The 14,197-nt window shown below is 43.9% G+C and overlaps 1 protein-coding gene across 2 annotated transcripts in view; it reads right to left on the bottom strand.

Annotated features, from left to right (window-relative positions):
• CPNE4 (copine 4) overlaps positions 1–14,197 on the bottom strand; it is a 672,213-nt gene that overhangs the window by 91,734 nt on the left and 566,282 nt on the right. For both annotated transcript variants that reach the window (XM_068236266.1, XM_068236267.1), the window contains exon 11: positions 1,115–1,248. In XM_068236266.1, coding sequence (XP_068092367.1) covers positions 1,115–1,248 — 134 coding nt within the window. The remainder of the gene's footprint in view (positions 1–1,114; positions 1,249–14,197) is intronic.

The following is a 14,197-nucleotide window of genomic DNA, read 5'->3' as shown; positions in this document are numbered from 1 at the left end:
GGGGTCCCTTGGGGCTCCTCTGGCCCAAGGGCCCCAGTGTGATCGTGACCTCTGCATCCCCTATTGCTACACCAATGACACAATGGAACAGATATTGTAATCTCATCAGAGGATAAAGGTGGCCATACATCAGGTGACTTGGCGGCCAATCGATCATCCGATTTGAGTATTATAATCGAATTGGATGCTGCAAGATGTGCTCAATCGGGTTCACGGAGGTAATGGCTTGCAATATCGGGACTAGCAACGGATGCAACGGAGCACCTGGGACTGTCCGCCCTAGTGTAAAATGATGTGCCCCCCCCCCCCCCCCCTGTGCCGTGCATGAATACTTTACCTGTTGGTGTCCGCCACAGGCTTCATCTCCACACTTTTTTTCAAATACGCACGCCCCACGTGGATGACGCTGTAACATGGGCACGTGTGTGACATCACACACACATGTCCACATTAAGCTGGAAACCATGTGGTAAAATAAGAGCCGTTCACTGTCAGTTTTGGGATAAGTGAAGAATGGACAAAAAAATGTCTATTCTCAGCTCAGGCCTCGTTCACATCTGGGGCGCTTTTAACCGCTGCTGCGCAACTGCTGCGTACCGCCGGAATGGGAGAAGGGCATAGACTGCCCTTCTACCGTTCACATCTACTGCGCTGCGCAGCAGTACGATGTGCTGGGAAGCACTTGCGTACTGCTGCATGCATTTTACCCGGAAGCGCAGAGCTGATCCCATCACTGTCAAAGGATGGGATCAGCGGCGCAGATGGCGTGCGATCGGATGCGCTGCGTTCGGATCGCACGGCCATCTGCGTCAGGTAGATGTGAACGAGGCCTTAGAGTCAGTTCTCCTACAACCGCGCGATAGCAGTAGGCAGGGTACTGCAGATGAAAGAAGAATGCAGGTAGTATTATACACTCTCTACATCTAGTTGCTTATTGAATTCTATGGGGACTAGCCGTACAAGTGCCACAGCAGATAAACATCTTCTTGCCTCAAGACTCTCCAAAATAATTACAAAGTAATCGACAAGCCAGTCATCAGAACCTGGTAAACAATTACAGAAAGACATATAATAACATCCCCTGAGAAGCGCCTTGCCACAAACAGTATGTTACCTGTCATAGTCTTGGCAAATTTCCCCAACAGCCACCAGTGCTTTCAGATACTCATTGGGCTGATAAGGATGGATGTAGTGCAGGGAGCAGCTGTTTCGTGGGTCTCCATTTGAAGCTGTGAAGTCAATTGCTACCTAGATGAAAGTAGAAAGATATTATTATCCTGTAATTATATAGGACATACCAGTTCTGCACTTCTGTGTAATATCAGTACCTGTCACCAAAGTGCTCACATTTACTTTGTCTACCATAGACACACAAACACACACTGGTATGAATTTAAAGGACCACCATCACAAACAATTTAAAATGCACATGAAAGTACATTTCTGACAGAGTAAAATGCACTGTAAATTACTCTTCTCTTATGTAGCTGTCACTTCCAGTAAGCAGTACAAATCTGACAGGTTGTTGAATAGTACATCTCCTTATTATTTACAAAAGCACAAAATGGAGAGGATCTATACCAAGATGCCAAACAGCCTCCCTACTAGGTTGCACAATATTTTGGCAGTGTGACTGTACAACTGCCTTCCAGGAAGTGCTTATCAAAATGAAGAAAACCCCATGAGGAGATGGACTAGTTCACAACCTGTCATATTTTTAAAATCTATTGTAAGAGACTGGGACATAGGAAAAAAATATCCTAAATGAGGTTAGAGAAACACTCATTCTAACACTATCTAATATATAGTATTTGTGTCTACATAATCTTCTTATAAAAAATCTAGTCGGGGGCTAGGGAAGGAACTCTCATACAAGTAGAAATCAGTGGAGGGCTGAGAAACAGGAGGGGGTACTCTTTCTGTGTGCTTTTTCAGTAAAGCCTCTCTACAGGCCTGACATTCGCACAGTTCTGTGCATTTTTAGCAATAGATGTCCTAAAACTTTTCCATAGCATTAAACATTTATTTTTTTACTACAGTATAGTTCCCAATGTTAAGCTTTCATTCCAGTTCCTGTTTTCTGTACTATGTTAGTAGATTAGGAAATGAATGGAAATCTCCTTTACCCAGACAGCAATAAACAACTGACTAGGAAGCTAAACATTCCCTACCTGATTGCTGTAGAAAAACCATAGGAGATCAGAAGCTGATTGATTAGTTATTTTCAGAAATGACACGACATACATACAGTATAACTTCTTCACATATGTATAGGCACTGGCTGCTAAGCACATCTCCAGTATATCATATGAATACTTGGCGCCTGATTCCACTAAATTAGTCTGGCTGCAGTAAACAGCATATTAAATACCACCAGTAGCGTAGCAATAGGGAGTGCAGAGGTAGTGACCGCATCGGGGCCCTTGGGTCAGAGGGGCCCCGAGGGGCCCTCCCTCTAACATAATATTAGCTCTCTATTGGCCCTGTGCTGCTAATACTCACTTCTATAGATGCTTTAAATAGTAGTAATCATTAACAAACGGTTTCTCATCCCCTTCTTGCACCTCTGACACTGTGGAAATCCTTGGCAGGTTTTATCAATTGTTATATATAGAGTGCTTGGGGGGGTTGGGGGGGGGCATGTAAAACTTGCACTGGGACCCATAGCTCCTTAACTATGCCACTGAATACCACTGATTATTGTTCTTAACTGAAAACCAGATCTGGGCTTAAAGCGGAATATAACCCTGCATTTCAACTTTGCTCTAAAACATTATTTACAGCATATTATATGCAAAAAGCATTTTTTTTTTACTAGACCAGCATTGGAAGGGTTAAACACAGAGGTTTTAAGTTCCGTGCAGACATTCAGATAGTTACATTCTATTTAGTTAGTGTGTAATTGTTTATCAATAGATACATCTCTTTGGCTGTCCTCCAAGCTCCTTCTCAGTGAGAGAGATGAGTCACAATAAACACATATTTGTAAACAAAAAGTATCTAACTCAAGTTCGGATTCGTCTGCAGAAATCTCCAGGGACTTTAAAGCCCTGTGTAACCCTTCCAATGCTGGTCTAGTAAAAAAAAAATGCTGGTTGCATATAATATACTGTAAATAATGTTTTAGAGCAAAGTTGAAATGCAGGGTTATATTCCGCTTTAATTCAAATCCGGGATTAATTCACTATAGAAATTGAGCTTTTGCTCACATGCCAGACATGCCAATATATGCATTGCAGAAAGTGCAGCTATATAATGCACAAAACATTGTGTATTGTTACTAAATTTACAATCATGCAAAATAGGAAGCTGAACTAAGGCTTTAACCACTTGAGGACCTAGGGCTTTCTACCCCTTAAGGACCGGCCACTTTTTTTCCATTCAGACCACTGCAGCTTTCACGGTTTATTGCTCGCTCATACAACCTACCACCTAAATGAATTTTGGCTCCTTTTCTTGTCACTAATAAAGCTTTCTTGTGGTGCTATTTGATTGCTCCTGCGATTTTTACTTTTTATTATATTCATCAAAAAAGACATGAATTTTGGCAAAAAAATGATTTTTTTAACTTTCTGTGCTGACATTTTTCAAATAAAGTAAAATTTCTGTATACATGCAGCGCGAAAAATGTGGACAAACATGTTTTTGATAAAAAAAACCCCATTCAGTGTATATTTATTGGTTTGGGTAAAAGTTATAGCGTTTACAAACTATGGTGCAAAAAGTGAATTTTCCCATTTTCAAGCATCTCTGACTTTTCTGACCCCCTGTCATGTTTCATGAGGGGCTAGAATTCCAGGATAGTATAAATACCCCCCAAATGACCCCATTTTGGAAAGAAGACATCCCAAAGTATTCACTGAGAGGCATAGTGAGTTCATAGAAGATATTATTTTTTGTCACAAGTAAGCAGAAAATGACACTTTGTGAGAAAAAAAAAAAAAAAAAGTTTCCATTTCTTCTAACTTGCGACAAAAAAAAATGAAATCTGCCACGGACTCACCATGCCCCTCTCTGAATACCTTGAAGGGTCTACTTTCCAAAATGGGGTCATTTGTGGGGTGTGTTTACTGTCCTGACATTTTGGGGGTGCTAAATTGTAAGCACCCCTGTAAAGCCTAAAGGTGCTCATTGGACTTTGGACCCCTTAGCGCAGTTAGGCTGCAAAAAAGTGCCACACATGTGGTATTGCCGTACTCAGGAGAAGTAGTATAATGTGTTTTGGGGTGTATTTTTACACATACCCATGCTGGGTGGGAGAAATATCTCTGTAAATGACAATTTGTTAATTTTTTTTACACACAATTGTTCATTTACAGAGATCTTTCTCCCACTCAGCATGGGTATGTGTAAAAATACACCACAAAACACATTATACTACTTCTCCTGAGTACGGCAATACCACATGTGTGGCACTTTTTTGCACCCAAACTGGGCTAAAGGGCCCAAAGTCCAATGAGTACCTTTAGGATTTCACAGGTCATTTTGAGAAATTTCGTTTCAAGACTACTCCTCACGGTTTAGGGCCCCTAAAATGCCAGGGCAGTATAGGAACCCCACAAATGACCCCATTTTAGAAACAAGACACCCCAAGGTATTCCGTTAGGAGTATGGTGAGTTCATAGAAGATTGTATTTTTTGTCAAAAGTTAGCGGAAAATGACACTTTGTGAAAAAAACACAATTAAAATCAATTTCCGCTAACTTGTGACAAAAAATAAAATCTTCTATGAACTCGCCATACTACTAACGGAATACCTTGGGGTGTCTTCTTTCTAAAATGGGGTCATTTGTGGGGTTCCTATACTGCCCTGGCATTTAAGGGGACCTAAACCGTGAGGAGTAGTCTTGAAACGAAATTTCTCAAAATGACCTGTGAAATCCTAAAGGTACTCATTGGACTTTGGGCCCTTTAGCGCAGTTAGGGTGCAAAAAAGTGCCACACATGTGGTATCGCCGTACTCGGGAGAAGTAGTACAATGTGTTTTGGGGTGTATTTTTACACATACCCATGCTGGGTGGGAGAAATAACTCTGTAAATGGACAATTGTGTGTAAAAAAATCAAAAGATTGTCATTTACAGAGGTATTTCTCCCACCCAGCATGGGTATGTGTAAAAATACACCCCAAAACACATTATACTACTTCTCCTGAGTACGGCAATACCACATGTGTGGCACTTTTTTGCACCCTAACTGCGCTAAAGGGCCCAAAGTCCAATGAGTACCTTTAGGATTTCACAGGTCATTTTTGTTTCAAGACTACTCCTCACGGTTTAGGGCCCCTAAAATGCCAGGGCAGTATAGGAACCCCACTAATGACCCCATTTTACAAAGAAGACACCCCAAGGTATTCCGTTAGGAGTATGGTGAGTTCATAGAAGATTTTATTTTTTGCCACAAGTTAGCGGAAATTGATTTAAATTGGTTTTCTTCACAAGGTGTCATATTCCGCTAACTTGTGACAAAAAATAAAATCTTCTATGAACTCACCATACTCCTAACGGAATACCTTTGGGTGTCTCCTTTCTAGAATGGGGTCATTTGTGGGGTTCCTATACTGCCCTGGCATTTTAGGGGCCCTAAACCGCGAGGAGTAGTCTTGAAACTAAATGTCGCAAAATGACCTGTGAAATCCTAAAGGTACTCATTGGACTTTGGGCCCCTTAGCGCACTTAGGGTGTAAAAAAGTGCCACACATGTGGTACCGCCGTACTCAGGAGAAGTAGTATAATGTGTTTTGTGGTGTATTTTTACACATACCCATGCTGGGTGGTAGAAATATCTCTGTACATGACAATTGTTTGATTTTTTTTTACACACAATTGTCCATTTACAGAGAGATTTCTCCCACCCAGCATGGGTATGTGTAAAAATACACCCCAAAACACATTATACTACTTATCCTGAGTACGGCGATACCACATGTGTGACACTTTTTTTGCAGCCTAGGTGCGCTAAGGGGCCCAACGTCCTATTCCCAGGTCATTTTGAGGCATTTGTTTTCTAGACTACTCCTCACGGTTTAGGGCCCCTAAAATGCCAGGGCAGTATAGGAACCCCACAAGTGACCCCATTTTAGAAAGAAGACACCCCAAGGTATTCCATTAGGTGTATGGCGAGGTCATCGAAGATTTTATTTTTAGTCACAAGTTGGTGAAAAATGACACTTTGTGAAAAAAAACCCAATAAAAATCAATTTCCGCTAACTTTTGACAAAAAATAAAATCTTCTATGAACTCGTCATACACCTAACAGAATACCTTGGGGTGTCTTTTTTCTAAAATGGGGTCACTTGTGGGGTTCCTATACCGCCCTGGCATTTTACGGGCCCAAAACCGTGAGTAGTCTGGAAACCAAATGTCTCAAAATGACTGTTCAGGGGTATAAGCATCTGCAAATTTTGATGACAGGTGGTCTATGAGGGGACGAATTTTGTGGAACCGGTCATAAGCAGGGTGGCCTTTTAGATGACAGGTTGTATTGGGCCTGATCTGATGGATAGGAGTGCTAGGGGGGTGACAGGAGGTGATTGATGGGTGTCTCAGGGGGTGATTAGAGGGGAAAATAGATGCACTCAATGCACTGGGGAGGTGATCGGAAGGGGGTCTGAGGGGGATCTGAGGGTTTGGCCGAGTGATCAGGAGCCCACACGGGGCAAATTAGGGCCTGATCTGATGGGTAGGTGTGCTAGGGGGTGACAGGTAGTGACAGGAGGTGATTGATGGGTGTCTCAAGGTGTGATTAGTGGGGGGAATAGATGCAAGTAATGCAATGGCGAGGTGATCAGGGCTGGGGTCTGAGGGTGTGGGCGGGTGATTGGGTGCCCTAGGGGCAGATGGTGGTCTAATCTGATGGGTAGCAGTGACAGGGGGTGATTGATGGGTAATTAGTGGGTGTTTAGAGGAGAGAACAGATGCAATGCACTTGGGAGGTGATCTGACTGCGGGTCTGCAGGCGATCGGATGGTGTGGGTGGGTGATCAGATTGCCCGCAAGGGGCAGGTTAGGGGCTGATTGATGGGTGGCAGTGACAGGGGGTGATTGATGGGTGATAGGTGATTGGCAGGTGATTGACAGGTGATCAGTGGGTTATTACAGGGAAGAACAGATGTAATTAATGCACTGGCGAATTGATAAGGGGGGGTCAGAGGGCAATCTGAGCGTGTTGGCGGGTGATTGGGTGCCCGCAAGGGGCAGATTAGGGTCTGATCTGATAGGTAAAAGTGACAGGTGGTGATAGGGGGTGATTGATGGGTAATTAGTGGGTGTTTAGAGGAGAGAATAGATGTAAACAATGGATTTGGGAGGTGATCTGATGTCGGATCTGCGGGCGATCTATTGGTGTGGGTGGGTGATCAAATTGCCCGCAAGGGGCAGGTTAGGGGCTGATTGATGGGTGGCAGTGACAGGGGGTGACAGGGGGTGATTGATGGGTGATAGGTGATTGGCAGGTGATTGACAGGTGATCAGTGGGTTATTACAGGGAAGAACAGATGTAATTAATGCACTGGCAAATTGATAAGGGGGGGTCAGAGGGCAATCTGAGCGTGTTGGCGGGTGATTGGGTGCCCGCAAGGGTCAGATTAGGGTCTGATCTGATAGGTAAAAGTGACAGGTAGTGATAGGGGGTGATTGATGGGTAATTAGTGGGTGTTTAGAGGAGAGAATAGATGTAAACAATGGATTTGGGAGGTGATCTGATGTCGGATCTGCGGGCGATCTATTGGTGTGGGTGGGTGATCAAATTGCCCGCAAGGGGCAGGTTAGGGGCTGATTGATGGATGGCAGTGACAGGGGGTGACAGGGGGTGATTGATGGGTGATAGGTGATTGGCAGGTGATCGACAGGTGATCAGTGGATTATTACAGGGAAGACCAGATGTAATTAATGCACTGGCGAATTGATAAGGGGGGGAGGGGGGGTCTGAGGGCAATCTGAGCGTGTGGGCGGGTGATTGGGTGCCCGCAAGGGGCAGATTAGGGTCTGATCTGATAGGTAACAGTGACAGGTGGTGATAGGGGGTGATTGATGGGTAATTAGTGGGTGTTTAGAGGAGAGAATAGATGTAAACAATGGATTTGGGAGGTGATCTGATGTCGGATCTGCGGGCGATCTATTGGTGTGGGGGGGTGATCAGATTGCCCGCAAGGGGCAGGTTAGGGGCTGATTGTTGGGTGGCAGTTACAGGGGGTCATTGATGGGTGATTGATGGGTGATTGACAGGTGATTGACAGGTTATCAGGGGGGATAGATGCATACAGTACACAGGGGGGCGGTCTGGGGGGGGGGGGTCCTGGGGAGAATCTGAGGGGTGGGGGGGTGATCAGGAGGGGGCAGGGGGCAGGGGGGGAGATAAAAAAAAAATTAGCGTTGATAGATAGTGACAGGGAGTGATTGATGGGTTATTAGGGGGGTGATTGGGTGCAAACAGGGGTCTGGGGGGTGGGCAGGGGGGGGTCTGAGGGGTGCTGTGGGCGATCAGTGGGCGGGGGGGGCAGATCAGTGTGTTTGGGTGCAGACTAGGGTGGCTGCAGCCTGCCCTGGTGGTCCCTCCGACACTGGGACCACCAGGGCAGGAGGCAGCCTGTATAATACACTTTGTATACATTACAAAGTGTATTATACACTTTGTAGCGGCGATCGCGGGGTTAACATCCCGCCGGCGCTTCCGTATGGCCGGCGGGATGTTACGGCGGGTGGGCGGAGCCAGTTGCCGGGGGAAGCGCGCGTCATCAATGACGCGATCGCTCCCCCGGCATAGGAAAAGGACGCAACGCCCTAAGGCGTATTGCGGTCCTTAAGGCATCCACTTTGCCGCCGCCCATGGGCTGTGGGCGGTCGGCAAGTGGTTAAGCTTGGCCTGCCGAGACTCAGAAAAGAGAAAAGGCTGACAATCAGAGTCTTCTATATGCAGCTAAAAGTGACCACTTGTTTCTTTTTATAGCAGCTGTTTAGATCTCTACTGCAAGAGTTCTTCCTATAAAGTTTGATAAGTAATCAATAGCCACATCTCCTCAAAAGTTTAGAACATGGAGAAGCCAGGAAGAAACAAACTGGGAACAGGATACTTAAAGCAACACACAAGGGCATGGAGGAAGGGGCGGGTCAAGTTGGGGCCTGGGAGAAGAACCCTGAAATATTTTAGCACTTTTAGGATGAAAAAAAGTTGCCACCTTGAGCCCAATCCTATTCACTTTTTCTCCTAGCAGATATTTTCAGCTTCTGTGACATGATAAGATAAACATGTGTATGTACAGTGCAAAATATATTAATAGCCAGGCTGTTATTTTTTTACTTTTGCTGCCTGAAAAAAGTTACTTTTCAGGCATGCAAGTGACAGCTTCTGTCTTGTCAGTAAATACCTATATAGTAAATCTCACTGATAAGCAAATTACAGCTTTAAAAGTCTTCCTGGCAGAATACAACTTCTGAGGGAAGGGAAGAGATAGAAAAAGATCAATAATTCATGTATTTTAACTCTGGGACACTTAACAGACTGTCATTGAGCACAGACAATAAAACATTCAGTCTACTTTGTAAATGTTTAAATATAAAATAAAACCATGGGATATCTTCAAAACATATTTTTTTAGAGTAGGAAAATAAATAGTTATTTATCTAATAGTTTATTTTCACCTTGGGTTCACTTTGAAATTACTTTTCATCAATTAGCAATCAAAAAAGTACTAAAAAGTAGGTGAAAAAGTACTGTCAACATTATTTTGAGTATTTTCTTGCTTGCTGGTAGCTTAAAAGGCATTTTAACAAGATGTGAAAATATCACCTAGGAGAAAACATAGGAGAAAAAGTGAATTGGTTTGGGCCCTTTGTGGTCTTATTGAATCTAATTTTTATATGACTGGTAATTGTTTAAAGAGTAACTGTCGGGCATAAAATCAAAAATCAATTCTTTATTTTTATCTGGTAAACAAGTAATAAGGATGCTAACCAGACAATCCAAAAGTTAAAATCACTATTATTTTTCTTGTTGATAAATTATCATTCCCCAGTTTACATGACCCTTATTTGGTACCCCAGAAAATTTGGTAAACAAAAGAGAAGTTGCAGGGCATGCTGGGTTGTCTTTTTTTGCTTCTCTACTTCCCCTCAGACTTAATTAATGCAACCTGATTGACTGAAGCCTCTTTCCCTCCTGTTTTCCCCTCCCACACCTCTGTTCCTCTCTGATTAGCCAACATTTCTCAGGCTGAAACAATGCACTTTCTATAGTGAAGGGTGGGCAAATCAGGCAGAGGAGATTAAGGGCGGATATTACATCACGACTGGCTTCAAAATAGCCACAGTAAATATGGAAACTGTCTAGAATAGGATTCTCTACTTTTCCTTTATACAATTCAGAGGAATCATAGCATGGACAGTGCAATACATATGTTATGTAAGTAGAGCAAGTATTTATCTACTTATATATTTGTTTTTTTTCCTGAGATAGTATGGCTGACAGCTCCTCTTTAAGAGATCTTAGTAAGACCTTTGTACATTTTGGTGTGTGTGTCCATTGTTGGGCAGCCAACAGGGCCAGAGGATTTATGGTGCCTGGAAGGGAAAATGAAACGGTATGACCAAAGACCTCTTTGGTCACCTGCAGTTGGTATGTTGCTTTGTATGGGGTAGGTTTAGCCGCCACCTTTGCAAATCATCCCCCCCTAAATGCTGCTGGCCATTGTAAGGGACCACCACATTCACAAGATCTCTTTCTGCTTATCGCCAGCTGTTTGTCGGTGGAAAAGGGGTTAGTTTAGCTCCAATGTGGCGATCCTCATGCTCTTTGTTTTTTTCTTTCTTCAGAGCTGAACATATTTTGCACCTTGGAGAGTATCTGCACTACAACAGCTAGGCCATAAGGCTCAGTCAGGAAGCCACATCAGATAAAAGGCCAATGCTGCCTCGCACCTACTCACTTCTAAGGTAAATCTCAAGTTTAGATAACTCAAGCCTGAGCATAGGCATCAGTAATACATGATAACCAGCAGTAATTTATGCAATGGCTATAGCAGTCTTAGTTCTTGAGAAAATATCCATTACATACCTGTAACGATCGGTGTAACACGGAGAGGGTCTGATTACCGGTGAACTGCACTATCACCGAGAATACAGAATATACCCGATTATTGATGATTTGCAGTATCACCGATAATCAGATATATCTACTAACCTCTGGACACCTGAGATAACAAGTGAGTGTTAAGTGCAACAGCAATACTTTGAGTACTGCACAGAAGTATGTTCCTTCTGTTGACCCAGACTCTCCCGGGGGAGGAGCTAGGCTGAGAGTAGGAAGGACAGAGTGTGAGTGACACCAGTGAGAGGGTGTCACTAACAGGTCTGGGAACTGCCTCTAACAGTAAGGTCAGTTCTCGAGGTCAGCAAGCCAGGTCGTTAACACACAGACAGATAAGGTACAGATTCAGGAGACACATAGGGAATCCAATGAACAGGCAGGGTTTGGCAACAGAGTATCAGAATAGCAAGGTACAGAATCAGGAGGCAAATACAGAGTCCAGGAACGAGCAGAGTTTGGCAACAGGATATCAGAAAAAGCAAGGTACAGAATCAGAATTCAGACGGATTAGTCAGGCAAGCAGAAGGTCATAACAAATAATACAGTTCAATATTCCTAACGCTAAGGTGTGAGCTCCGTGATCATCAACACCTTTGGAAACTATGCTAGAACACAGATACTGACAAGGTCTGAGTGCTACCACGTAGTGATCGCAACGCCAGACACCAGAGAACTGACCAGCACCCAGTATATATACATCAGCGCTTCCAGCACCTCCCCTAAGTGCTGGACCAATGAAAGGTGGTGGAAATGTCAGCTGACCAGCTTGGTCAGCTGACCTTCTTCTGGCTGTCATATAAACTTTGCCTCTCAGCGCGCGCGCACGTCATTCTGAACCTGTGTGGACTATCAGTCCCAGCCACACCAGTCACTCTTTGCAATGTCTCTGCTGGCCTGCACGCGGGGTGAGACGCACCGCTATCTGCACAGGCGGTGGCCTCCCCGCGCCTGGTCAGACTGTCAGTAGCAGGCCTGTGCACGCAAACTGACACGTCAGACGCGGCGGTTTCTCCGCGTTCCGCTATGCCAGCCGCGGAAACAGCCGCCTCATCCTGCGTCCATGCGGCGGCTTTTCCGCGTTTCTTCACAATACCATAAATCTATTTGTACTGCCTTTTATATAATGCAATGTGAGACGAATGACTGTGCTTCCTGTACCTTCTCTCAACAAACGTGTCTCTCATCTGAAGAGATTCAGATTTGCCCTGTGTTCCTTTTTTTGACGTACCTTCATAATCCATTTTTCATGTTTTCTACATTCTGAAAATACATCTTTTTAATCAAAGTGTCTCATGTTTTTGCAAGCAGCGAAATAAATCAGTGTAAGTGGCAGCTTTCTGTATGGCTATGTAGCGTATAGCGCTCTGCACACAGCTGGAGGTCTTTCAGTCGGAGGAAAACATCCATTAATGGTTAACATGCAGAATACCGGTGAATCACTAATATTGATCATATTCTTTTAACATAAAAGCTCTGGGAAGAGTCCTGAAGCAAAGCAGGCACATTAGTGGTATGTTTAATAGTTATTATCACCACAAACTGTACAAATACAATAGAGCAGACTGGAGAACCCAGCATGACAAGGAGGAAGTTCTCATTAACGCTTTAAAATTAGTGGGAATGTTTTTACAAGCTCTTTGTTCATCACATCGTTTTTTCTCATCAAACGCCCTATTCTACTCGGCTGTTTATTTTCCCACCGCTATACAATAATGCTTTTAATTGACTGGAAAAATGTAAAAGAAAGAAAGTAAGTTTATACTAAGTCATAAGCCAGAACAAGCAGCAGTCCTCTATAGGTAATGACACAACTGTAATACAATATATTTGTAAAAATAACAACTGTTCAGATATCTCCATTCATTACTGAAACTTGACGACTCATTAACTGTAATTCCTATGGAGATACAAAGAAGCACGTGATCTGACTGCCTGTTCTGTGATAGAAATGAATGGTTGCCTAGAGGGACTATTTTACTATTTTATTTCAGGCTTTTGCATGATATGTAAATCCATTCATATAAGTAGCTGAAAACCCGTAAGATATAAGACACAGCAGTATGCATACTGGCATGCTGTACACGCAGGAGTACCTGCAGCCTTGAAATAGTTAAAAAGGGTGCAAGATGTGTCTCTTTGAAAAGGGGTCTGCTAAAATAGCAGGTGCTGGGGCAGGCACCCTTTTCAACAGGGGGTCAGTAGACTTGGTAAGATAAGTTGGTTAAGGTTAGGCGCCCACAGGAGCTTACAATTAGGCACCACTGGGAGGCGGGGGGGGGGGGGGGTTAAGGTTAGACACCAATGTGGGGAGGTTAAGGTTAGGAACCACAAGGAGGGTTAAGGTTAGGCACCACCGGGGGCAGGTTAAGATTCGGAACCACTGGGTGGGTTAAGATTAGCCACCACACATATAGTGGTGATACATAAGCAGGGCAAGGATCCATCCATGTGTGCAAATTACAGGCCGATATCATTACTCAATATTGACTTAAAGGTATATGCAAAAATATTGGCAAATCGGATGACCCCATGGTTGGGTAGTATTGTTCATATAGATCAAGTGGGATTTGTTCCTGAGCGAGAGGCCCGAGATAATACTATAAGGACGATAGATGTGGTGCAGTGGGCTGGGGCCTCGGTCGACCCTGTCATGCTGTTATCCACAGACGCGGAGAAGGCATTTGACAGGGTCGACTGGGGTTTCATGAGAAAGGTATTACAACATATTGGTCTGGGAGGGAATATGGAGGCATGGATCCTTGCCCTGTATAGAGGGGTAACAGCTAGAGTTAAGGTCAATGGGACCCTATCAGAACCACTGACAATACAGAATGGAGTACGCCAAGGATGCCCATTGTCACCGATGATATTTGCCCTGGTCCTCGAACCTTTTTTGAATATTATCAGGAATAATCCTGATATCAATGGGGTGAAAATTGGGCACAGGGAACATCGGGTAGCGGCATTCGCAGATGATCTGCTTTTTTATTTGAGGGGTCCGCATATATCCCTACCCTGCCTGATGCGGGAGTTTGAGAGGTATGGAAGATTATCAAACTTGAGAATTAATTGGGATAAATGTCAGGCCATGGGAATTAAAATAGCACCTAAAGAAGT

Source organism: Hyperolius riggenbachi, chromosome 5, assembly GCF_040937935.1.
Source record: "Hyperolius riggenbachi isolate aHypRig1 chromosome 5, aHypRig1.pri, whole genome shotgun sequence".
Classification (NCBI taxonomy): Eukaryota; Metazoa; Chordata; class Amphibia; order Anura; family Hyperoliidae; genus Hyperolius; species Hyperolius riggenbachi.
The sequence above is the reverse complement of the archived record's forward strand: the minus strand, read 5'-3'. Positions and strand labels throughout refer to the sequence as shown.